The following is a 26509-nucleotide window of genomic DNA, read 5'->3' as shown; positions in this document are numbered from 1 at the left end:
CCATAGAAGAAGCAGAGGAAGAACACGACGTAGAGTTTACTCCACCACAGGTGACCGAACACCGGAACCAAAGGAAGGAGAGCCCAGTCACTGTGGGCAGTCCGGACAGGCCTGAGGCACCACAAACAGCAGACACTCAGGCCAGCGCCCAACAACCGGAGTCCCAACTCAGGCGCTCTACAAGGGAGCGTAAACCACCAGAGAGACTCAACCTGTGATCCCAATAAGACTTTGGAGGGGGGAGGTGATGTCATGTATTCAACTATCATTGTAACCCATGTATAAGCTGAAATAAGTTGTATACCTTGAGAACATTGGCCACAAGGGGGCGAACTTGTGGGAGACACTTCTAACCTGGACTTTCAGGTATAAAAGGGGAAGCTCCACCCACCTTCATCACTTGAGGTCTTGGTAATAAAGGTAACTGGTCACAGAGTGACCTTCTCTCAAGCATGGGCCTTGTGTGCATTTATACTGTATAGTAAGGACATATCACAAAGCAGGTGGATGAAATTAGGATCGAGATCAGCCATGATCTCACTGAATGTGGGCACAGTATGGAGGGGCTGAATGGCCTGCTCCTGTACCTGAGTTGTGATGCTAAGTTGGTTCCATGGCCGAGCATGTGCTTACCGAACAGGAGTGTTCTCTGTGTCAGGGTCGTATCCTTCCACCGTTAGTAACACACTGCCGGCCTGGGCCTCCCGGGGAACCGTCACCTCGTACACGGCGCGGGAAAGTATCGGAGGTTCGTTGACGTCCCGCACGGCAATGGAGATGGTCGCGGTGGAGCTGGGGCCATACTCCGAGCCAACCAGCTCAGCAGGGTTTCTGGCAGACACCACCAGCGTGTACTCGCTCGCCATCTCGTAGTCAAGGGCCTGCAAGCACAGATTGTATGTTGTCATCGGATTAGGAGCAGGGGTGGGCCATTCAGCCCCTCAAGCAGCTTCCTGCTCGCACAGCACCCCAACTCTCTGGAATCCATCACCGGTTTGCATATTTTTCCTGTCAATTCATATTTAATTTTTAATGGAGCTTCGCGATCGGTGATGTGAGAAATACGAGCGCGGGGAACAATGAACCCTTTCAGTGACATTGAGGGATAGACATACTCATGGATCTGGTGAAAAAAAGAGAGAGCGATAGAGACGAACATAAGAACATAAGAAGTAGGAGCAGGAGTCGGCCATTCGGCCCCTCGAGCCTGCTCCGCCATTTAATAAGATCATGGCTGATCTGATCATGGACTCAGCTCCACTTCCCTGCCCGCTCCCCATAACTCTTCACTCCCTTATCGCTCAAAAATCTGTCTATCTCCACCTAAATATATTCAATGACCCAGCCTCCACAACTCTCTGGGGCAGAAAATTCCACAGATTTACAACCCTCTGAGAGAAGAAATTCCTCCACATCTCAATTTTAAATGGGCGGCCCCTTATTCTGAAACTATGCCCCCTAGCTTTAGTTTCCCCTATGTGGAAACATCCTATGAGTGGAAATATCCTCTCTACATCCACCTTGTCGAGACCCCTCATTATCTTATACGTTTTGATAAGATCATCTCTCATTCTTTTAAACTCCAATGTGTAGAGGCCCAACCGACTCAACCTTTCTTCATAAGTCAACCCCCTCATCCCCGGAATCAACTCCGCTTTCCCGCCTGATCCCCATATCCCCTGATTCCCCAGAGTCCAAAAATCTGTCACCTCATACCCTTGTTCAACAGACATGGAAAGAGTTAGAGAGTGATGGAAAGAGATTCAGACAGAGGGAGAGAGAGAGAGGTGGAGACAGATATGGACAGACAGAGACAGAGAGGGTAATCGACCTGAAACGTTAACTCTGTTTCTCTCCACAGATGCTGCCTGACTTGCTGAGTGTTTCCAGTGGTTTCTCTTTTTATTTCAGATAAAAACAGTGATGGAAAAGGACAGAGAGATGGAATGGAGGCAGACAGAGAGATAGAGAGATGGAGGCAGTGAGAGAGAGAGATAGGGAGATTGAGGCAGTGAGATAGAGAGATGGAGGCAGAAAGAGAGATAGAGAGATGGAGGCAGAAAGAGAGATAGAGAGATGGAGGCAGTCAGAGAGAGATAGTGAGATGGAGGCAGAGAGAGAGAGATAGGGAGTTGAGGCTGTGAGAGAGAGATAGAGAGATGGAGGCAGGCAGAGAGATGAGAGATAAAGACAGATGGATGTGAGAGAGAGACTCACACATGGAGATGGAGAGAGAAATAGAGACAGACATGGAAAGAGACTGTAAGACAGAGAGAGATGGAGTCAGACAAAAAGGTAGACGAGATACAGATATAGAGATGGATGAGAGACAGAGAGAGAAAGGTGGAAAGAGACTGAAAGAAACAGAGCAACCATAAAAAGAGAGATGGGAAGAGGCAGAGAGAGAAAGAGGGACAGAGAGTGAGGGATCGAGAGATACCGATATATGGAGCAGAGAGTGACAGAAATGGAAAAAGACACAGAGGTAGATCGAGAGAGTTGGAGACAGAGTGGGAAACAGATGTACGAGGAGAGAGAGTCAGGGACAGTGAGAGAGGTGGAATGAGAGCGAGATGGAGATAGAGTGGGAGACAGAGCGAGAGAGAGAGACATGAGGGAGAGACAGACAGCAATGAAGGAGTTTGAGAACGGCAGACAGATGTAACTGGAGCCACAAAGTGAGTGAGATGGAGAGAGAGAAATGGGCCACTCGCTGTACCTTGTGTAGGACCAGGCTCCCAACACTGCTCTGTGCTTCTTGGAGAATTCCAAATGTCTGCTCTTCATTCCCAGACTCAAACGTGTACACAACGACCCAGCTCTCCGACAATGGGTAATCAGCATCCGTCACATTGATGGTGGCTACAAGATGGCCAATGCTGGTATCCTCGGGAATGCTGATTGGACCGTACTGCACCGCGGTAACAGGGGGGGAAGAGCCAATGAAAAGTTAACAGAGCGCTCAAGGGTTCCGCACACCAGCCAATCACATTACAACAGTTAACAATGGCAGCTGTGTTTGGCTCTCAGTGGTCACATGGGGAGGGGGTCGCGGGAAGACATTCGGAGAATCAGAAAGCTCCCATTCCTAACCAAATATTGATATATTTATATTTATCCAGCTTCTTTTTGAAAAGGGTTAGTCGCCTCAGCATCAACGAAAGACTTTTCCACACGATGATGACCCTGCCGGAGGATATTCTCATCTCATCAGCGTTATACTCAAGTTCCCTACTGTGAGATCCAAACTAATGTTGTTGTATCAACATTATCCATTGCACTCAGGATGTCAAACACCCTGGATGGTGTCCCCGAAATCTTTTTCATTTAAAAGCAAAACCAATTCATCTCTGTGAGTCCCTTCTCATACAGTATAGCTTTAAATCCTGGAATCATTCCCAGTCAGCCTTCCCTGACCCCGATCTAGTCAGCCGTAGCTGACTAGATCGCTCTCTCGCCTCTGAGTCAGAAGGTCGAGGGTTCGAGTCCAACTCCAGGGACTTGAGCATAAAATTATAGGCTGACACTCTAGTTCTGTGCTGAGGGAGCGCTGCACTGTCGAAGGGATAGTACTGACGGAGCGTCGCATTGTCAGAGGGGCAGTACTGAGGGAGCCCCGCACTGTCGGAGGGGCAGTACTGAGGGAGCACTGCAATGTCAGAGGGGCAGTACAGAGGGAGCGCCGCACTGTCGGAGGGGCAGTACTGAGGGAGCCCCGCACTGTCGGAGGGGCAGTACTGAGGGAGCCCCGCACTGTCGGAGGGGCAGTACTGAGGGAGCGCCGCACTGTCAGAGGGGCAGTACTGAGGGAGAACTGCACTGTCGGAGGGGCAATACTGAGGGAGCGGCGCACTGTCGGAGGGGCAGTACTGAGGGAGTGCTGCACTGTCGAAGGGGCAGTACTGAGGGAGCGCTGCACTGTCAGAGGGGCAGTACTGAGGGAGTGCTGCACTGTCGAAGGGGCAGTACTGAGGGAGCGCTGCACTGTTGGAGGGGCAGTACTGAGGGAGCATTGCACTGTCGGAGGGGCAGTACTGAGGGAGCATTGCACTGTCGGAGGGGCAGTACTGAGAGAGCATTGCACTGTCGGAGGGGCAGTACTGAGGGAGCATTGCACTGTCGGAGGGGCAGTACTGAGGGAGCATTGCACTGTCGGAGGGGCAGTACTGAGAGAGCATTGCACTGTCGGAGGGGCTGTCTTTTGGATGCGACGTTAAACCGAGTCCCATCTGCTCTCACAGGTGGGTGTAAAAGATCCCTTGGCACTATTTCAGTAAGAGCAGGGGAGTTCTCCCCGGTGTCCTGACCAATATTTATCCCTCAACTAACTTCACTAAAAACAGATTATCTGGCCATTATCACATTGCTGTTTGTGGGAGCTTGCTGTGCGCAAATTGGCTGCCACATTTCCCACATTACAACAGTGACTACACTCCAAAAGTACTTCATTGGCTGTAAAGCGCTTTGGGATGTCCTGAGGTTGTGAAAAGTGCTATATAAATGCAAGTTCTTTCTTTCCAATTTGAGCTGCTACAGTAACTCGCCCAAGAGACCAGGTACGGCAGCATAGTGCTTATGTTACTGGACAAATAATCCAGAGCACTGGCTAATGATCCGGACACATGAGTTCTAATATTTGAACTCACATCCAGATCATTAGCCAAGCCTCTCCGTCTCTCTACCTCTCTCTCCTTTTAGACGCTTCTTAAAACCGACCTCTTTGAACAAGCTTTTGGTCACCTGCCATAATTTCTTATGTGGCTTGGTGTCAAATGTATTTGTTTCGTCTTATAACACTGCTGTAAAGCCCCTTGGGACGTTTTACTACATTAAAGGCGCTATACAAATACAAGTTGTTGTTGTATAGCTTTAAATTCTGGAATCATTCCCAGTCAGCCTTCCCTGACCCTGATTGTAAGCAGCCACTTGCCCCTGAGTTACTGCCCCTGCCCTAATTGGAGAGGAAGAACCATTTTGTTAACGCTCCCTTTTTGAGATTGGCAGATTCATTCCTGAGCTTTACACCTGGAAATATTGTAATAAACCCAAGCGACAGAGCACAGCTCCTGTACCTGTTTCTGTGGGAACAACGGAGCGTTGTCATTCAATTCATGCACGTCAACATTGACCCAGCAGATGCTGGACAATCCTGTCAAATAAAACACAACATAGCCTCAAACTTAGATTGTGGTTCAGACACCTGTGTGGACACTGGATAGAGCAGAGTAATATTGCAAGTCACACTCTCAGGCACTCCCCACATCGCAAAATTCAAGTGTCAGCTTGGCTCAGTTCTACAAGATGAACATCCGTGTGGTGAAGGTGCTCCCACAGTGCTGTTAGGGAGGGAGTTCCAGGATTGTGACCCAGCGACGATGAAGGAACGGCCGATATATTTCCCAGTCAGGATGGTGTGTGACTGGGAGGGGAACGTGGAGGTGGTGGTGTTCCCATGCGCCTGCTGCCCTTGTCCTTCTAGGCGCTAGAGGTCGCGGGTTTGGGAGGTGCTGCCGAAGAAGGTACACACTGCAGCCAGGGGGCGCCGGTGGTGGAGGGAGTGAGTGTTGAAGGTGGGGGATGGGGGGCTGATCAAGCGGGCTGCTTTGTCCTGGATGGTGTCGAGCTTCTCGAGTGTTGTTGGAGCTGCAACTCATCCAGGCAAGTGGAGAGTATTCCATCACACTCCTGACTTGTGCCTTGTAGATGGTGGAAAGGCTTTGGGGAGTCAGGAGGTGAGACACTTGCCGCAGAATACCCAGCCTCTGACCCGCTCTTGTGGCCACAGTATTTATGTGGCTGGTCCAGTTCAGTTTCTGGTCAATGGTGACCCCCAGGATGTTGATGGTGGGGGATTCGGCGATGGTAATGCCGTTAATTGTCAAGGGGAGGTGGTTAGACTCTCGCTTGTTGGAGATGGTCATTGCCTGGCACTTGTGTGGTGCAAATGTTACTTGCCACTTATCAGCCCAAGCCTGAATGTTGTCCAGGTCTTGCTGCAAGCGGGCACGGACTGCTCCATTATCTGAGGGGTTGTGAATGGAACTGAACACTGTGCAGTCATCAGCGAACATCCCCACTTCTGACCTTATGATGGAGGGAAGGTCATTGATGAAGCAGCTGAAGATGGTTGGGTCTAGGACACTGCCCTGAGGAACTCCTGCAGCGATGTCCTGGGGCTGGGATGATTGACCTCCAACAACCACAACCATCTTCCTGTGCGCTGGATATGACTCCCATTGACTTCAGTTTTACTGCGGCCCTTTGGTGCCACACTCAGTCAAATGCTGCCTTGATGTCACACGCACCTTACCTCTGAACCACGCAGAACCCAAACTGAGCATCGGTGAGCAGGTTACTGGTGGGTAAGTGCCACTTACTAGCACTCTTGAGGACACCTTCCATCTCTGGTTGGGATGCCAGTGTTGTAGCTGTACTGGAACAGCTTGGCTAGAGGTGCAGCTAGTTCTGGAGCACATCTTCAGCACGACAGCCGGTATGGTGTTGGGGCCTATAGCCTTTGCTGTATCCAGTGCGCTCAGCCGTTTCTTGATATCACGTGCAGTGAATCGATTTGGCTGAAGACTGGCTTCTGTGATGGTGGGGACCTCAGGAGGAGGCCGAGATGAGCACATGAGGGAGAAAGGAATGGAAGGATATGTTGATGGGGTGAGATGAAGAGGGGTGGGAGGAGGCTGGTGTGGAGCATAAACCCCGACACGGATCTGTTGGGCCGAATGGCCTGGTTCAGTGCTGTAGATACTCAGTAATTCTATGCAACACCGCAGGTGTGCGCGCTCCCTGCGTGCTCTTACCTCCTTCCTCTCCTGCGAGGTCAACTACCTCAATCTCCAGCTGGTACCTCATTGAGCTGTAGCCCGTCATATTCCTGGCCAGTATGATGGTCCCCTCAGCATCAACCCAGAACAGAGACCCCCCGGGGCCCCGAGGTTCCTGGCCACGGAGTCGGAAGGAAAGATGCGCATTCTCTGTCGAGGGGTCATCCTGATCCATTGCCGTCAGGGTAACTACACGTGTACCTGGAAAAGAGCGAGTAATTCACAAAATCAGAGACTCGTGTGGCACAGGAGGAGGCCATTCAGCCCATCGAGCCTGTGCCGGCTCTGTGACAGAGCGATCCAATCAGTCCCACTCCCCCCCGCTCTTTACCCACAGCCCTGTGAATTTTTCCCCTTCAAATATTTATCCCATTCCCTGTTTGAAAGTCACTATTGAATCTGCTCCCACCGCCCTTTCAGGCAGCGCGTTCCCGATCACAACAACTCGCTGCGTAAAAACATTCTCCCCATCTCCCCCTCTGGTTCTTATCTCACTCACCTTAAATCTGTGTTCTCTGATTACCCACCCTCCTGCCCCTGGAAACAATTTCTCTCTATTTACTCTATCAAACCCCTTATCGTTTATTAAATCTCCCCTTAACCTTCTCTGCTCTAAGGAGAAGAACCCCAGTTTCTCCAGTCTCTCCCAAATCTGAAGTCCCTCATCCCTGGCACCATTCTGGTAAATCTCCTCCACACCCTCTCCAAGGCCTCGACATCCGTCCTAAAGTGCGGTGCCAGAATTGGACACAATATTCGAGCTGGAGCCAAACCAGTGAATTATAAAGTCTCCGCATAACCTCCTTGCTAATTATTCCACTTTCAGAATGTGATTATAGGTCCAACAAGGCACGATCTGTGACAGGCTGTGCTGTGCTACATAACCCCAGGTCCCTTACACAGAGCTACAGATCTCCAGAAATGACTGGAGATTGGGTAAATGGTCACTGGACACAAGGAACATTCACTGTAGCAGGCTTGGGTCAGAAGGTTGTGGGTTCAAGTCCCACTCCAGAGACTTGAGCACATAAATCTAGGCTGACACTCAGTGTAGGGCTGAGGCAGTGCTGCACTGTCAGAGGTGCTGTTTTTCAAATGACACTATTTTGAAGAAAAGCAGGAGAGTTCTCTCGGGTGTCCTGGGCCAATATTTATCCCTCAAACAACATCACTAAAAAAACAAATGATCTGGTCATTGCTGTATGTGGGAGCTTGCTGTGCGCAAATTGGCTGCTGCGTTCCTTACATTACAACATTGACTGCATTTCAAAAGTACTTCATTGGCTGTAAAGCTTTTTGGGACGTTTTGAGGTTGTGAAAGGCGCTATAGAAATGCAAGACTTTCTTTCTTTTACCTCTCTTTGCAATTTGAATGGACACGTTAACCTGTGTACAGCGAATGTTCCATGTGGCCAATGACCATTTGCCCAATCTCAGACAAATATTGCAAACTCTTTCGGATGAGATGTTAAACCGAGGCCCCGTCTGCCCTCTCAGGTGGATGTAAAAGATCCCATGGCACTATTTCGAAGAAGAGCAGGGGAGTTCTCCCCAGTGCCCTGGCCAATATTTATCCCTCAACCAACATCACAAAAACAGATTATCTGGTCATTATTACATTGCTGTTTGTGGGAGCTTGCTGTGCGCAAATTGGCTGCTGCATTTTCCATATTACAACAGTGACTACACTCCAAAAGTGCTTCATTGGCTGTAAAGTGCTTTGGGACGTCCGGTGGTCGTGAGAGGCGCTATATAAATGCAAGTCTTTCTTTATGTTCTGATTCATAACTTAAATGAAATATTAAAATGGTTTGTGTGAGAATATCCCTCTCCCAACTCTCTGTATCCCCCTCCCTCACCCACTAACAATGTTCATCCTTCTGTCATTGCCATAGGGCAACCCCACCTGGTAACTCAGCTGGGCATCCATTTCTCACATGTGAGCTTCGACTGTCAGTGTTGGCGAGAGGACTACCACCAGCCCAGTCCTGTCCTCACCCACTATCCAACTATGGGGAGGCATCACCAGCCCAGCCCAGTCCTGTCCTCGCTCACTATTCAACCATGGGAGGCATCACATAAGGCGCAACATAAATGCAAGTCATTCCTGTAAAGAGCTCTGTGTTGTGTTGTGCTTATCATGGTGTTAACATTCCCCCCGCCGCACTGAGCCACTCGTCTGGGCTGCACCTTTGACCTCTCCTTCTGGGACCGTCGCCCGATAGCTCACGGGGGAACACTCGGGCGTGTTGTCATTTTCATCCGTGACCGTCACTGCCAACTCCAGCGGCTCATCGTAGCGACCTCCGTCATCATCCACCGCAGATATCAGTAGCAGATACTAAACAATAACAACAACAGCTTGTATTTATATAGCGCCTTTAACGTAGTGAAAATCCAAAGGCGCTTCACAGGAGTATTATAAGATAGATAATTCGACACCGAGCCGCATAATTCAGTCAGATTCAAGTTGGTTATGGATTTGAAAGTAGATAAGTCCCCAGGCCTGGATGAAATGCATCCCAGGCTGTTGAGCGAAGTAAAAGAGGAAATAGCAGAGGCTTTGACCATCATTTCCAGTCCTCTTTGGATATGGGCATGGTGCTGGAGGATTGGAGGACTGTTAATGTAGTACTCTTGTTTAAGAAGGGAAAAAGGGATAGGCCGAGTAATTACACGCCTGTCAGCCTAACCTCAGTGGTGGGAAAATTATTGGAAAAAATCCTGAAAGACAGGATAAATCTGCATTTGGAAAGGCAAGGATTAATTAGGGACAGTCAGCATGGATTTGTTAAGGGAAGATCGTGTTTGACTAACCTGATTGAATTTGTTGAGGAGGTAATCAAGAGGGTCGATGAGGGTAGTGAGTATGATGTAGTATATATGGACTTTAGCAAGGCTTTTGGTAAGGTCCCACATGGTAGATTTTTTCAGTGGGGTCCCGCAGGGCTCAGTACTAGGTCCATTGCTTTTTGTGGTATATATCAATGATTTAGATTTGAATATAGGGAGTATGATTAAGTGATTAAGAAGTTTGCAGGTGACACTAAAATTGGCTGTGTGGTTGATAATGAAGAGGAAAGTCATGGGCTGCAGGAGGATATCAATCTACTGGTCAGGTGGGCAGGGCAGTGGCAAATGGAATTTAATTCAGAGAAGTGTGAGATGATGCACTTTGGGAGGGCTAATAAGTAAAGGGTATACACAATAAGCGGCAGGTCACTTAATAGTATAGATGAACAAAGGGACCTTGGAGTGCTTGTCCACAGATCCCTGAAAGTAGCAGGCCAGGTGGATAAGGTGGTTAAGAAGGCATACGGAATGCTTGCCTTTATTGGCCGAGGCATAGAATATAAGAGTAGGGAGGTTATGCTTAAATTGTATAATACTTTGGTTAGGCCACAGCTGGAGTACTGCGTGCAGTTCTGGTCGCTGTATTATAGGAAAGACATGATGGTACTAGAGAGGGTGCAGAGGAGATTTACTAGAATGCTGCCTGGAATGGAGAATCTTAGTTATGAGGACAGATTGGATAGGCTGGGTTTGTTCTCATTGGAACAGAGGAGATTGAGAGGAGACCTCATTGATACAAAATATCGAGGGGCCTGGACATAGTGGATTATAAGGGTCTATTTCCATTGGTGGAGGGGTCTATTACGAGGGGGCATAGCTTTAAGGTGGTTGGTGGAAGGTTTAGAGGGGATTTGAGGGGTGCTTCTTTATGCAGGGGATCTGGAACTCGCTGCCTGGAAGAGTGGTGGATGCAGAAACCCTCACCACTTTTAAGAGATGGTTGGATGGGCACTTAAAGTGCAGTAACCTGCAGGGTTACAGACCTAGAGCTGGTCATTGGGATTAGACTGGATGACCGTTTGTTGGACGGAGCAGATATAATGGTAAGTACTACAGGGAATAGAATATGGCCAGGGTGATCTCCTGGACTAGTGTCGATCGCCTGGATGGGTCGGAGAGGAATTTTCCCAGATTTTTTCTCCCTAAATGGGCCGGGGTTTTTAATCTGTTTTTTGCCTCTCCCAGGAGATCACATGACTCCGGTTGGGGTGGAGTGTAGAATGTTTCAGTATAAGGGGTGTCGCAGTTGTGTGAGGCGGACTGGTTGGGCTGGGTGCTCTTTGCCTTTCCGTCATTGTTCAAAGGTTTATATGTAACCTTCAGGGCTGCTGACCGAGGGCCGTGTGGCTCTTTGTCGGTCGGGGAGGACACGATGGGCCGAAATGGCCTCCTTCTGCGCTGTAAATTTTTATGTTTCTATGTTTCTATAAGTAGAAATTAGCGCAGGCAACCAAAAGCTCGGTCACAGAGGTCGGTTTTAAGGAGCGTCTTGAAGGAGGAAAGAGAGGTAGAGAGGCAGAGAGGTTTAGGGAGAGAGTTCCAGAGCTTAGGGCCCAGGCAACAGAAGGCACGGCCATCGATGGTTGAACAATTATAATCCCGGATGGTCAAGGGGACAGAATTTGAGGAGCGCAGACATCTCGGGGGGTTGTGGAGGAGATTACAGAGATAGGAAGGGGTGAGGCCATGGAGGGGTTTGTAAATAAGGATGAGAATTTAGAAATCGAGGTGTTGCTTAACCGGGAGCCAATGTAGGTCAGCGAGCACAGGGGGTGATGGGTGAGTGGGACTGGGTGTGAGTTAGGACATGGGGCAGTGAGCACAGGGGGTGATGGGTGAGTGGGACTTGGTGTGAGTTAGGACACGGGGCAGCGAGCACAGGGGGTGATGGGTGAGCGGGACTGGGTGCGAGTTAGGACATGGGGCAGCGAGCACAGGGGGTGATGGGTAAGTGGGACTTGGTGCGAGTTAGGACACGGGGCAGTGAGCACAGGGGGTGATGGGTAAGTGGGACTCGGTGCGAGTTAGGACACGGGGCAGTGAGCACAGGGGGTGATGGGTGAGTGAGACTGGGTGCGAGTTCGGACATGGGGCAGCGAGCACAGGGGGTGATGGGTGAGCAGGACTTGGTGCGAGTTAGGACACGGGGCAGTGAGCACAGGGGGTGATGGGTGAGTGGGACTTGGTGTGAGTTAGGACACGGGGCAGCGAGCACAGGGGGTGATGGGTAAGTGGGACTCGGTGCGAGTTAGGACACAGGGCAGCGAGCACAGGGGGTGATGGGTGAGCGGGACTGGGTGCGAGTTAGGACATGGGACAGCGAGTACAGTGGGTGATGGGTGAGCGGGACTCTGTGTGAGTTAGGACATGGGGCAGCGAGCACAGGGGGTGATGGGTGAGCGGGACTCTGTGCGAGTTAGGACATGGGGCAGAGTTTTGGATCACCTCTAGTTTACGTAGGGGAGAATGCGGGAGGCCAGCCAGGAGTGTGAAAGGGGGAGAGGGGCACAGCTTTAACCAGCAGCAATATTTCACACACACTCGACATCCGTGATAAACCCTTCCAGGAAAATAATCCAGGTTTTTAATAACATCATTCCCTCCAGTTTCCTCTCCCCTTTCCCCGACGGAGCTATCTCGGGGTCCGATCCCTTCACCCAAGTGGTCAACCCTCACTGACGAGGATGTGGACAGCTGTCCAGCTGTGAAAGGTGTCACGGTCCAGATGCTCCTGTCCTCAGGAGATCTCTGCATACACTATCTGAGGATGGGCAGAGCTGTTACTGGATACAAGTCACAGCACAGGAGGAGGCCATTCGGCCCATCGTGCCTGTGCCGGCTCTGTGACAGAACAGTCCTGCTTCGCCCCACATTCCTCGCTTTTTGTCCGTAACCCTGTCAGTTCCTCATTCTCAAATACCTGTCCAACTTCATTTTTAAATGATTTCCAAGTCGGGATGGTGTGTGACTGGGAGGGGAACGTGGAGGTGGTGGTGTTCCCTGCTGCCCTTGTCCTTCTAGGTGGTAGAGGTCGCGGGTTTGGGAGGTGCTGCCGAAGAAGCCTTGGCGAGTTGCTGCAGTGCATCTTGTAGATGGTACACTCTGCAGCCAGGGGGCGCCGGTGGTGGAGGGAGTGAGTGTTGAAGGTGGTGGATGGGGGGCCAATCAAGTGGCTGCTTTGTCCTGGATAGTGTCGAGCTTCTCGAACATTGTTGGAGCTGCACTCATCCAGACAAGTGGAGAGTGTTCCATCACACTCCTGACTTGTGCCTTGTAGATGATGAAAAGACTTTGGGGAGTCAGGAGGTGAGACACTAACCTGGGGCTGAACCAATTGGCCTCCAACAATCACATCTTCCTTTGTGCCAGATATGACTCCAGCCATAGTTGCCCCCCTGATTTCTGCATCGTTCTATGATTCTATGGGCTGAATTTTCCGGGGTGGGTGCTGTCCGTAGCGGATCGGGTGGGAAAGTTGTTTATTTTTGACAGTGGGTCGGTAACCCGCTCCCACGCGCCTTTCCCACAGGCATGTCAGTCGGCGTGGAGTCCACCTGACCTGCAGCAGCGGGGGGACCTAATTGAAATGAGTATCAGATACTTTACAGACACTTAAGAACCTTTCTCCCTCTACTTTGTATTTTCCCTGCATGGCCACGGGATTGACACAGCTCGGGAACCACGTCTGTCAACCTGAGGCGGGAGTTCCGTGGCCATTGCTCCAGCTGGTTATGTGACACAAACCAAAATATAAACACGTTGATCACATCAGCTAACAGATTGATGGAGAGTCTGTTGTACTTAAAAGCCTACTGGTAAATGTTATTTTTTCACTGGTCATCACTTGAACAGTAATTACAATGAATTTATCTGCACTCTAAAAAATGAGATATAACATTTAAATAATTTTCTGTGTTGTTTCTGGCCACATTTTTCTCACAGTTACACATTAAATCAAATCAGCAACCGTAACAATTTCATTCCCTTCGCTCATTCCACAGGTTCAATTTGCTCTGAGCCCCTGAATATGACGAATGTAATTTTTCAGTCTGAGACGTTTGGCTGAATCTCTGCAGCGGTTCCCTCACTTGTCGATTGTTAACTTCAACGGACGAGCTGCAGAAATCCCACAAACACATTGTAAGCACCACATACACTGTTTGTCAGGGATTCCGCAGCTCTTCCACTGAACTTGGATAAGATTGTAAATCCACCCCTTTACAATTACATTAAATCTGCTTATTTTTACGTATTACTTATACACACACATTTTTTATTTGTACCAGTTACTGATACAAAGTCTACAGATTTGTGACTAAAACACCAATAACTTCCCAATTAATGTACTTTTTAAATTATGTTCTTGATTGTATTTGTAGAGTCACAATATTAATGTACTCATGTTATATTATTGTACCGTAAAGAATCAACACGCACTATGTTAGATTAAACTTCAAATACAATGTCGCCAGGGTCCTTTAAGGATCCCGGCTTAAAACGCATCATCAGTGACATCACCAGACACACTCCATCTCATTGGGCCGGGTAACGCGCTGGGCGGGCTTAATAGGCTCCATTAAGGTAAGTTTATTTTATACAGTGGGATGGAGCCAGCAGAGGGGTTGGGACCTCTCTCACACACCACCCGCCCCGGACCCCCCTCACACACCGCCCACAGTGACCCCCCTCACACACTGCCCCGGACCCCCCTCACACACCGCCCACAGTGACCCCCCTCACACACTGCCCCGGACCCCCTCAAACACCGCCCCGGACCTCCCTCACACACCGCCCCGGACCCCCCTCACACACCGCCCCGGACCCCCTCACACACCGCCCCGGACCCCCTCACTCACTGCCCGCACTGACCCGCCCAGGTGAGGAAAATTCCGGCCTATGATTCTATAGCTTACCTCTGCTTCTTGCTCGCGATCCAAAGGTTGAGTCAGATAGATGCGTCCCTCTCCATCGATGATAAAGGGCCCCTCGGGATAGGGCAGCTTGGCCTCCAACCTGTAACTCACTCGATCGCTGTTCCATTGAGCCTAAGGACCACGCAGAGTACATAAAGACACAGAAAACAAAGGCCAGGAAGTTATGCTGAGACTGAACAAAACACTGGTTCGGCCCCAACTGCAGTATTGCGTCCAAGTCTGGGCACCACTTGTTAGGAAGGAACCTCTGTTCAGTCCGTAAGCGTGACCCCGAGCTTCCGGTCGCCTGTCACTTTAATTCCCCGCTCCACTCCCACCCTGACCTCTCCGTCCTCGGCCTCCTACACTGTTCCAATGAAGCTCAACGCAAGCTCGAGGAACACTGAGAGGTCTCGACAAGGTGGATGCAGAGAGGATGTTTCCACTGATGGGGGAGACTAGGACTAGGGGGCATACTCAGAATAAGGGGCCGCCCATTTAAAACTGAGATGAGGAGGAATTTCTTCTCTCAGAGGGTTGTAAATCTGTGGAATTCTCTGCCCCAGAGAGCTGTGGAGGTTGGGACATTGAATATATTTAAGGCGGAGATAGACAGATTTTTGAGCGATAAGGGAATAAAGGGTTACGGGGAGCGGGCGGGGAAGTGGAGCCGAGTCCTTGATCAGATCAGCCATGATTGTATTAAATGGCAGAGCAGGCTCGAGGGCCAAATGGCCTACTCCTGCTCCTATTTCTTATGTAGCACGTTATCTTTCATTTAGGCACTGAACTCAACATCGAGTTCGACTATAATCTCTGCCCCTATTTTTTTTTCTGTTTTTCTCTCTTTCTCATGGCAGCTGTCGATGATTTTGCCATTCTCATTCACACCCTCTCCAGATCCATCCTTTGTTTCTTTACTTGTCCCATTACCATTTCCTTTTGACTCGCCCCATCATCCCTTTTGTCTCTCTAATCTCTCCTGCCTTCCACCCTATCACAGACCTTCCCGTTTGTTCTTCCCTCCGCTCCCCCTTTCACTGCCCCTGCACTTGCTTAAAATTCTGTTACATATCTAACGTTTTCCAGTTCAGACGAAGGGCCATCGACCTAAAACATTAACTCTGTCCCTCTCTCCACAGATGCTGCCTGACCCGCTGAGTATTTCCTGCATTTTCTGCCTTTATTTCAGATTTCCAGCATCCGCAGTATTTTGCTTTTGTATTAACATTGAGAGGAGATTTGATCGAAGTGTTCAATATCATGAGGGGTCTGGACAGATCTGGACGGAAGGATCGAGAACCAGAGGACACAGATTTAAGGAGCTTGGCAAAGGCGACATGAGGAAAAACTTTTTACTCAGCAAGTTCAAACTAGCTTGGCAGGGGGATGGGAACTGGAGAATAGATTCAGGGGGGAGAGAAGCAAAGCTGGAATTGGGCAGCAGAAAAATAGAAAATGAATTTGGAAGACAGAGGAAAAAAGGGCTGGAAAATAGACAACAAGAAAGTTTGGCCATGCTACATGGTATAGACTTCAATGCAAGCAGTGTAGGGAATAAGGCAGATGAGCTGAGAGCACAGATAGACACTTGGGAGCGCGATGTTATAGCTATTACTGAGACATGGCTGAAAGAAGGGCAGGTATGGCAGCTCAACATTCCTGGTTACAGGGTTTTCAGACGGGATAGAGAGGGGGGTAAAAAGGAGGGGGGGTCGCAGTATTGATTAAATAAACAATTACAGCTGTGAGAAGGGATGATATGTTAGAGGGATCATCAAATAAGGCTCTATGGGTTGAATTGAAGAACAGAACAGGGGCAATCACACTACTGGGAGTGTACTACAGACCCCCAAGCAGTCAGAGGGAGATAGAAGAACAAATATGTCGGCAAATTGCTGCGAAGAGCAAAGACTATAGAGCTGTAATAGTGCGGGATTACAACTATCCGAATATTAACTGGGAAAAATGCAGTGTGAATGGTACAGAGGGTGTGGAATTCCTAAAATACGTTCAGGGAACTTCTTTAGCCAGTATGTAACAAGCCCAACAAGGGAGGGGGTGGTTCTGGACTTGGTTTTGGGGAATGAAGAGGGGCAGGTGGAAGGGGTATCAGTGGGAGAGCATTTTGGTGCTAGTGATCATAATTCAGTCAGATTTAGGGTAGTTATGGAAAAGGACAAAGAGGGACCAGGAATAAAAGTTCTCAATTGGGGTAAAGCCAATTTTGCTGAGCTGAGATGGGATTTGGCCAAAGTGGACTGGAAACGGCTACTTGATGGTCAATCAGTGTCAGAGCAGTGGGAGGCCTTCAAGGTGGAGATCCGGAGCAAGTATCCCTTAAAGAGAAAGGGTGGGGCTAATAAATATAGAGCCCCCTGGATGTCAAGGGACACACATGGTAGGATAAAGAAAAAAAGGAGGGTTACGACCAAAACTGAGGGCTCAACACTGCAGAAACCCTCGAGGAGTATAAGAAGTGCAGGGGTGCAATTAAAAAAAATATCAGGAAAGCAAAGAGAGAGCATGAAAGAGTGTTGACAAGTCAAATCACAGAAAACCCAAAGATGTTTTATAACATTAAGAGAAAGAGGATAACCAGAGAAAGAGTGGGGCCTATTGGAGACCATAAAGGAAATCTGTGTGTGGAGGCAGAAGACGTGGGTATGATTCTTAATGAATACTTTGCATCTGTTTTCACAAAAGAGAGGGGCGATGCAGACTTTGCAATGAGGGAGGAGGAGTGTGAAATATTGGACGATAAACATATTGAGAGAGGAAGTATTAAGGGGTTTAGCGGCTTTGAAAGTGGATAAATCCCCAGGTCCGGATGAAATGTATCCCAGGCTGTTAAGCGAAGCAAAAGAGGAAATAGCAGAGGCTCTGACCATCATTTTCCAGTCCTCTCTGGCTACAGGTGTGGTGCCAGAGGACTGGAGGACTGCTAATGTGGTACCTTTGTTTAAAAAGGGAGAAAGGGATAGACCGAGTAATTACAGGCCAGTCAGCCTAACCTCGGTGGTGGGAAAATTATTGGAAAAGAATCGTGAGGTGCAGGATAAATCTTGGAAAGACATGGATTAATCTAAGACAGTCAGCATGGATTTGTGAAGGGAAGGTTGTGTCTGACTAACTTGGTTGAATTTTTCGAGGAGGTAACCAGGAGGGTCGATGAGGGTAGTGCGTTTGATGTAGTGTATATGGATTTTAGCAAGGCCTTTGATAAGGTCCCACATGGCAGACTGCTCATGAAAGTAAAAGCCCATGGGATCCAGGGCAAAGCAGCAAGTTAGATCCAAAATTGGCTCAGAGGCCGGAAGCAAAGGGTAATGGTTGATGGATGTTTTTGTGACTGGAAGGCTGTATCCAGTGGGGTTCCACAGGGCTCAGTGCTGGGTCCCTTGCTTTTTGTGGTATATATCAATGACTTGGACTTGAATGTAAGGGGTATGATTAAGAAGTTTTCAGATGACACAAAAGTAGTAAGTGTGAGGTAATTCATTTGAGGAGGTCGAACAAGGCAAGGGAATACACATTAAATGGTGCGACACTGAAAAGTGTAGATGAACAAAGAGACCTTGGAGTGCAGGTCCACAGATCCCTGAAGGTAGAAGGCCAGGTGGATAAGGTGGTTGAGAAGGCATATGGAATACTTGCCTTTATTAGTTGAGGGATGGAATACAAGAGCAAGGAGATTCTGCTTGAACTGTATAAAACACTAGTTAGGCCGCAGCTGGAGTACTGCGTGCAGTACTGGTCACATTACAGGAAAGATGTGATTGCACTGGAAAGGGTGCAGAGGAGATTTACAAGAATGCTGCCTGGACTGGAGAATTTTGGCTATGGGGAAAGATTGGAGATACTGGATCTGTTTTCTTTGGAACAGAGGAGGCTGAGGGGAGACCTGATTGAGGTGTATAAAATGATGAGGGGCCTGGATAGGGTGGATAGGAAGGAACTGTTTCCTTTGGCAGAGGGGTCAACAACCAGGGAGCATAGATTTAAAGTAATTGGGGGGAAGTTTAGAGGGGATTTGAGGGGAAATTTCTTCACCCAGAGGGTGGTGGGGGTCTGGAACTCACTGCCTGAAAGGGTGGTAGAGGCAGAAACCCTCACCACATTTAAACAGTACCTGGATGTGCACCTGAAGTGCCGTAACCTACAGGGCTACGGACCGAGAGCTGGAAAGTGGGATTAGGCTGGATAGCTCTTGGTCGGCCGGTGCGGACACGATGGGCCGAATGGCCTCCTTCCACGCTGTAAATTTCTATGATTCAATGATTCTAAGTGGGTAGGATCTGTAACACATGGCCTGAAAGGATGGTGGAGGCAAATTCAATCATAACATTCAATAGGGAGTTGGATAAGTACCAGAAATGAAAACAAATGTGCAGGGCTACAGGGAAAGGGCGGGGAGTGCGATTGGCTGAAGTGCTCTTGCAGAGAGCCAGCACAGGCTCGACGGGGCACATGGCCTCCGTCTGTGCTGTAACCGTTCTATGATGCTATGATTCAAAATGAGACCAGGAGTCAATCACCCATTGTGAAGTTTCAACCACAGCACAGACTTTCATCGCTTGTCCCCAAAACTGTTGCCTGGTAACCCCTGGGAGAACACACAGGTGCCTCGTGACACAGGTGTCAGCCATGGCTCAGTGGGTAACACTCTGCCTCTGAGTCAGGAGGTCGTGTGTTCAAGTCCCACCCCAGAGACATGGACATAAGATCTACACTGTCATTCTCAGTGCAGTACTGAGGGAGCGCTGCACTGTGGGAGGGGCAGTACTGAGGGAGGGCTGCACTGTGGGAGGGGCAGTACTGAGGGAGCGCTGCACTGTGGGAGGAGCAGTACTGAGGGAGGGCTGCACTGTGGGAGGGGCAGTACTGAGGGAGTGCTGCACAGTGGGAGGGGCAGTACTGAGGGAGTGCTGCACTGTTGGAGGGGCAGTACTGAGGGAAGGCTGCACTGTCGGAGGGGCGATGCTGAGGGAGCGCTGCACTGTCGGAGGGGCAGTACTGAGGAAGTGCTGCACTGTCGGAGGGGCAGTACTGAGGGAGTGACGCACTGTCGGAGGGGCAGTACTGAGGGAGTGCTGCACTGTTGGAGGGGCAGTACTGAGGGAGTGCCGCACTGTCGGAGGGGCTATAGGTGACTCCAGACCCACAGCAACGTGGTTGACTTTTAACGCCCTCTGAAATGACCTAGCGAGACACTCCATTGTACCAAACCGCTACAAGGTACAATAATAAGAATAAAACTGGCATCGACCTCAGCACTGTCTACGGACACGACAACGGCCCACCCAGACCAGTCGACCCTGCAAAGTCCTCGTCACCAACATCTGGTGATTTGTGCCAAAAATGGGAGAGCTTACCCACAGACTATGTGAGCAACAGCCTGACATAGTCATACCCACAGAATCATACCTTTCAGCCAATGTCCCAGACTCCTCCATCATCATCCTTGGGTATGTTCTGTCTCACCGACAGGACAGACCCACTAGGAGCGGCACAATTGTGTACAGTCGGGAGGGAGTGGCCCTGGGAGTCCTCAACATTGACTCCGGACCCCATGAAGTCTCATGGCTTCAGGTCAAGTATGGCCACGGAAACCTCCTGCTGATTACCACCTCCCGCCCTCCCTCAGCTGATGAACCAGTATCCTCCATGTTGAACACCACTTGGAAGAAGCACTGAGAGTAGCAAGGGCACAGAACGTACTCTGGGTAGGGGACTTCAATGTCCATCACCAAGAGTGGCTCGGTAGCACCACTACTGACCGAGCTGGCCGAGTCCTGATGGACAGAGCTGCCAGACTGGGCCTGCGGCAGGTGGTGAGAGAACCAACACGAGGGAAAAATCTATTGACCTCGTCCTCACCAATCTACCTGTCGCAGATGCATCTGTCCATGACAGCATTGGTAGCAGTGATCACCGCACAGTCCTTGTGGAGACTGAGTCCCATCTTCACACTGAGGACACCATCCATCGTGTTGTGTGACACTACCACCGTGCTAAATGGGATAGATTCAGAACAGATCTAGCAGCTCAAAACTGGGCATCCACAAGGCCCTGTGAGCCATCAGCAGCAGCAGAATTGTATTCCACCGCAATCTGTAACCTCATGGCCCGGCATATCCCCCACTCTACCATTACCATCAAGCCCGGGGAACAACCCTGGTTCAATGAGGAGTGCAGAAGAGCATGCCAGGAGCAGCACCAGGCGTACCTAAAAATGAGGTGCCAACCTGGGGAAGCTGCAACACAGGACTACATGCTAAACAGCGGGAGCAGCATGCTATAGACAGAGCTAAACAATCCCACAATCAACGGATCAGATCAAAGCTCCTGCCACATCCAGTCGTGAATGGTGGTGGACCATTAAACAACTAATGGGAAAAGGCTCCATAAATATCCCCATCCTCAATGATGGCAGAGCCCAGCACGTGAGTGCAAAAGACAAGGCTGAAGCATTTGCAACCATCTTCAGCCAGAAGTGCCGAGTGTATGATCTATCTTGGCCTTCTCCTGAGGTCCCCACCATCACAGAAGCCAGTCTTCAGTCAATTCGATTCATTCCACGTGATATGGAGAGAAAGTAGAAAAGGGGTACTGAGGGAATGATCTTATTGAATGGCGGTGCAGGCTCGAAGGGCCGACTGGCCTACTCCTGCACCTATTTTCTATGTTTCTATGTTTCTATATCAAGAAATGGCTGAGTGCATTGGATACAGCAAAGACTGTGGGCCCCGACAACAGCCCGGCTGTCATCCTGAAGACTTGTGTTCCAAAACTAGCCGTACCTCTAGCCAAGCTAAAACGCTGGCACCTATCCGACAATGTGGAAAACTGCCCAGGTATGTCCTGGTCACAAAAAGCAGGACAAATCCAATCCGGCCAATTACCGCCCCATCAGTCTACTCTCAATCATCAGCAAAGTGATGGAAGGTGTCATCGACAGTGCTATCAAGCAGCACTTACTCACCAATAACCTGCTCACTGATGCCCAGTTTGGGTTCCGCCAGGACCACTCGGCTCCAGACCTCATTACAGCCTTGGTCCACACATGGACAACAGAGCTGCACTCCAGAGGTGAGGTGAGAGTGACTGCCCTCGACATCAAGACAGCATTTGACCGAGTGTGGCATCAAGGAGCCCGAGTAAAACTGAAGTCAATGGGAATTGGGAGGGAAACTCTCCACTGGCTGGAATCATACCCAGCACAAAGGAAGATGGTTGTGATGGTTGAAGGTCAATCATCCCAGCCCCAGGACATCGCTGCAGGAGTTCCCCAGGGCAGTGTCCTAGGCCCAACCATCTTCAGCTGCTTCATCAATGACCTTCCCTCCATCATAAGGTCAGAAGTGAGGATGTTTGCTGATGACTGCACAGTGTTCAGTTCCATTCACAACTCCTCAGATAATGGAGCAGTCCGTGCCCGCATGCAGCAAGACCTGGACAACATTCAGGCTTGGTCTGATAAATGGCAAGTAACATTCGCACCACACAAGTGCCAGGCAATGACCATCTCCAACAAGCGAGAGTCTAACCACCGCCCCTTGATATTCAACGATATTACCATCGCTGAATCCCCCACCATCAACATCCTGGGGGTCACCATTGACTAGAAACTTAACTGGACCAGCTACATAAATACTGTGGCTACAAGAGTGGGTCAGAGGCTGGGTATTCTGCGACGAGTGTCTCACCTCCTGACTCCCCAAAGCCTTTCCACCATCTACAAGGCACAAGTCAGGAGTGTGATGGAATACTCTCCACTTGCCTGGATGAGTGCAGCTCCAACAACACTCGAGAAGCTCGACACCATCCAGGACCAAGCAGCCGCTTGATCGTCCCCCCATCCACCACCTTCAACACTCACTCCCTCCACCACCGGCGCCCCCTGGCTGCAGTGTGCACCATCTACAAGATGCACTGCAGCAACTCGCCAAGGCTTCTTCGGCAGCACCTCCCAAACCCGCGACCTCTACCACCTAGAAGGACAAGGGCAGCAGGTGCATGGGAACACCACCACCTCCACGTTCCCCTCCCAGTCACACACCATCCCGACTTGGAAATATATCGGCCGTTCCTTCATCGTCGCTGGGTCACAATCCTGGAACTCCCTCCCTAACAGCACTGTGGGAGCACCTTCACCACACGGACTGCAACGGTTCAAGAAGGAGCTCACCACCACCTTCTCAAGGGGCAATTAGGGATGGGCAATAAATGCCGGCCTTGCCAGCGGCGCCCACACAAATAAATAAAAAAAGGCATTCTCTGCGTTTACTGGCCCAGGCCTCTGGATTAATCGTCCAATATCATAACACAGCACCACATGTTTGGAGTCAAGTGGGATAAAACTCAAATCCCATGGTCACCTCTCCAGGTCCCATCAAAGAGGCAGGCTGGTCGATCAACACTCCACCCCCGCCCCACGCCACCCCGCAACCCCTCCCCTACCTGCCCCCCATCCCTCGATTACTACAAACCTGTTTGGCTCCAAGATTGAATGAGTGCTACCGCAGAGAATCAACTCGATTGCAATCTTCTGTGGGCGAGGAGAGAGAGAGGAAAGAATGGAGAAGAGAGAGTGGAGAGAGGGAGGAGAGAGAGAGAATGTTAGAGAGAAGGATGAAGAAGGGAGAGAGGGAGGAGAGAGAGAGAGAATGGAGGAGAGAGGGAGGAAGGGAGGCGAGAGAGAGAAGGAGGAGAGAGGGAGGAAGAGGGGGAGAGAGAATGGTGGAGAGAGGGAGAGAGGAAGAGAGAGGAGAGTGAGAGAGAATGAGACAGAACAGAAAATAAAGTGACAGACAGACAATGCCACATGTTTGGACAGAGTGAGAAGGGGACCGGACCGAATTTGACAAGGGCCACAGACCGCAGCCATAGCCGGAGAGTCGGGTGTTTATAAAACCCAAATACCAGAACATTGAGACAAACTCCTCTCTGAGGCAGGCCGCACCCTAACTGTCACGGTAACAGACCCCAGAAAGGAGACATCCCATCGCTGATGGATGCTTGCTTGTCAAACCAGCAAATAACTACACCATCCCTGTCTAGAAAAAGAAATATTTTATTGAATTTTCTCTCCAGAATTAGCTCAGCTTCTCTCCTTACCGCCGTTCGATTCTATATTTAAACTCAATCTCCTTCAGCTTTTGTTTCAGTAAACGGCAAAAAAAAAGTCATGACTAGAAAAATAGCAGCTGCACTGACTCATGTCGGAGTCCATTATAGCCCTTCAGCACACCCCCCCCCCACCTCCCCCATCCCCTCTCCTCTCCTCTCCCCATCTGGCTGTCTGACTCTACACTTCCCCACTCCCCCATCGCCAACTGCTTTCCATTAGCTCAGCACAACATGTCTCCTGTGATCCAGTGTCACACAAACGATTGGAAGAACAGGAAATGTAAATCACGCGCCCCCCCGCCCCCACCCCCACTGTAATGTATTTGCTACATGGGTTCTTTGCTTAAGAACTCACAGCAACACATTGCTATTAAGAACGAATTGGTTTATTAGAAAAAGGTTTAACAATCACACGACACATTACCGGTTCATCCACCAGGCTCACAACCACCTGTCCCATCGTGGATCCCCCAAACCCAACTGGCTGGGGTTTTATTGAGTCTTGTCAACATCACGTGACTGGCTAAACCACTCACAACTCAACAGCTCCACAAACCTGTGAGTATACCCACGGGTGCAGACATTACATCCAGCCTACCTTCTTGCCATTTCTCTCAGTCCCGATCTCTCTCCAGAACCACATCGAGTTCTGGCGGGTAAATGGAGTTACAGATACATTTCAGCCATGATCTAATTGAGAGGCGGAACAGGCTTGAGGGGCTATCCTACTCCTATATTTGACCCCATGTATACTGTCCACTTCAATATCCCTGCCTTGTAACTGATTCCACAACTCAGTTGCCCTTTGGGCTGATAAATTTCCCTCTTGACTACTCCTCGTACTTCAAACTACAGTGTCAGCAGTGGCTCAGTGGGTAGCTCGCTTGCCTCTGAGTCAGAAGGTCGTGGGTTCAAGCCCCACTCCAGGGACTTGAGCACATAAATCTAGGCTGGCACTCCAATGCAGTATCAGAGGGAGTGCTGCACTGTCAGAGGTGCCGTCTTTCAGATGAGATGTTAAACTGAGGCCCTGTCTGCTCTCTTGAGTGGATGCAAATGATCCCATGACACTACTGAAGGGAGAGCAGGGGAGTTCTCCCCGGTGTCCTACGGCCAATATTTATCCCTCAATCAACATCACTAAAACAGATGATCTGGTCTGCTTGTGGGAGCTTGCTGTGCCCAAATTGGCTGCCATGTTTCCCACATTACAACAGTGACTACACTCCAAAAGTACTTCATTGGCTGTAAAGCGCTTTGGTTCTAATCCAAAGGGACAGAAGTTAAAAATAAACAAATTGAATTTATATAGCGCCTTTCACGACCTGAAAGGCACTATATAAATTCAATTTTTTTTTTTAACTTCCTCATTTTTAACTTCTGTCCCTTTGGATTAGAACCCTCATCACTGGTCAACTCAAAATATATATTCCAATGAAAACAATTGCAACTCCCTCAACCTGTTCTATATCTTCAGTTGCTGATATTTATAATCATGTGTTGCTACCTCAGTTCCCTCTCATGGGCAATAATCCACATTTCATGCTTAAATTGGACTGGTTGTGTTCCTTCGGGTAGTGAAGATTAAGGGGTGATTAATTGGGGTGTTTGATGATTAAAGGAGTTGACAGGGTAGATCGGGAGAAACTATTCCCTCTGGTGGAGGGAGCCCAGAACAAGGGGGTGTAACCTGAAAATCAGAGCCACGCCGTTCAGAAGTGATGTCAGGAAGCACTTCTTCACACAAAGAGCGGTGGGAATCGGGAACTCTCTCCTCCAAAATGCTGTTGAGGTTGGGGGGAGGCGGGGAACGCCAATTGAAAATGTCAAAACTGAGATTGACAGAGTTTTGTTAGGCATGGGTATTAAGGGTTACGGAACCAAGCTGGGTAAGATTTGGTCACCTGTCCTAATGTCTCGGTGTCAATATTTGTCTGATTGCGCTCCTGTGAAATGACTTGGGAGGTTTTACTATGTTAAAGGCACCATATAAATGGGAGTTGTTGATGAATCTTGTTTGATAGAATCTACATTCAGTCTGCTTTTGGGAGGAATTAGAACCATGTGACAACATAAGAACATAAGAACATAAGAATTAGGAACAGGAGTAGGCCATCTAGCCCCTCGAGCCTGCTCCGCCACTTAACAAGATCATGGCTGATCTGGCCGTGGACTCAGCTCCACTTACCCGCCCGCTCCCCGTAACCCTTAATTCCCTTATTGGTTAAAAATCTATCTATCTGTGACTTGAAAACATTCAATGAGCTAGCCTCAACTGCTTCCCTGGGCAGAGAATTCCACAGATTCACAACCCTCTGGGAGAAGAAATTCCTTCTCAACTCGGTTTTAAATTGGCTCCCCGTATTTTGAGGCTGTGCCCCCTAGTTCTAGTCTCCCCGACCAGTGGAAACAACCTCTCTGCCTCTATCTTGTCTATCCCTTTCATGATTTTAAATGTTTCTATAAGATCACCCCTCATCCTTCTGAACTCCAACGAGTAAAGACCCAGTCTACTCAATCTATCATCATAAGGTAACCCCCTCATCTCCGGAATCAGCCGAGTGAATCGTCTCTGTACACCCCTCCAAAGCCAGTATATCCTTCTTTAAGTAAGGTGACCAAAACTGCATGCAGTACTCCAGGTGCGGCCTTACCAATACCCTATACAGTTGCAGCAGGACCTCCCTGCTTTTGTACTCCATCCCTCTCGCAATGAAGGTCAACATTCCATTCACCTTCCTGATTACCTGCTGCACCTGCAAACTAACTTTTTGG

The 26509-nt window shown here is 49.4% G+C and overlaps 1 protein-coding gene across 1 annotated transcript in view; it reads right to left on the bottom strand.

Annotated features, from left to right (window-relative positions):
- The window catches only part of cdh16 (cadherin 16, KSP-cadherin), a 110443-nt gene that overhangs the window by 29046 nt on the left and 54888 nt on the right, over positions 1-26509 (bottom strand). Inside the window, exons 7-12 of the mRNA XM_070896871.1 lie at positions 14603-14734; positions 9027-9177; positions 6813-7037; positions 5073-5149; positions 2720-2911; positions 634-881 (exon numbers count right to left, since the gene is read on the bottom strand). Of these exons, the coding sequence (XP_070752972.1) occupies positions 634-881; positions 2720-2911; positions 5073-5149; positions 6813-7037; positions 9027-9177; positions 14603-14734 (1025 nt within the window). The remainder of the gene's footprint in view (positions 1-633; positions 882-2719; positions 2912-5072; positions 5150-6812; positions 7038-9026; positions 9178-14602; positions 14735-26509) is intronic.

This window comes from Pristiophorus japonicus, chromosome 13, assembly GCF_044704955.1.
Source record: "Pristiophorus japonicus isolate sPriJap1 chromosome 13, sPriJap1.hap1, whole genome shotgun sequence".
Classification (NCBI taxonomy): Eukaryota; Metazoa; Chordata; class Chondrichthyes; family Pristiophoridae; genus Pristiophorus; species Pristiophorus japonicus.
This window is presented reverse-complemented; position numbering and strand designations above follow the sequence as displayed.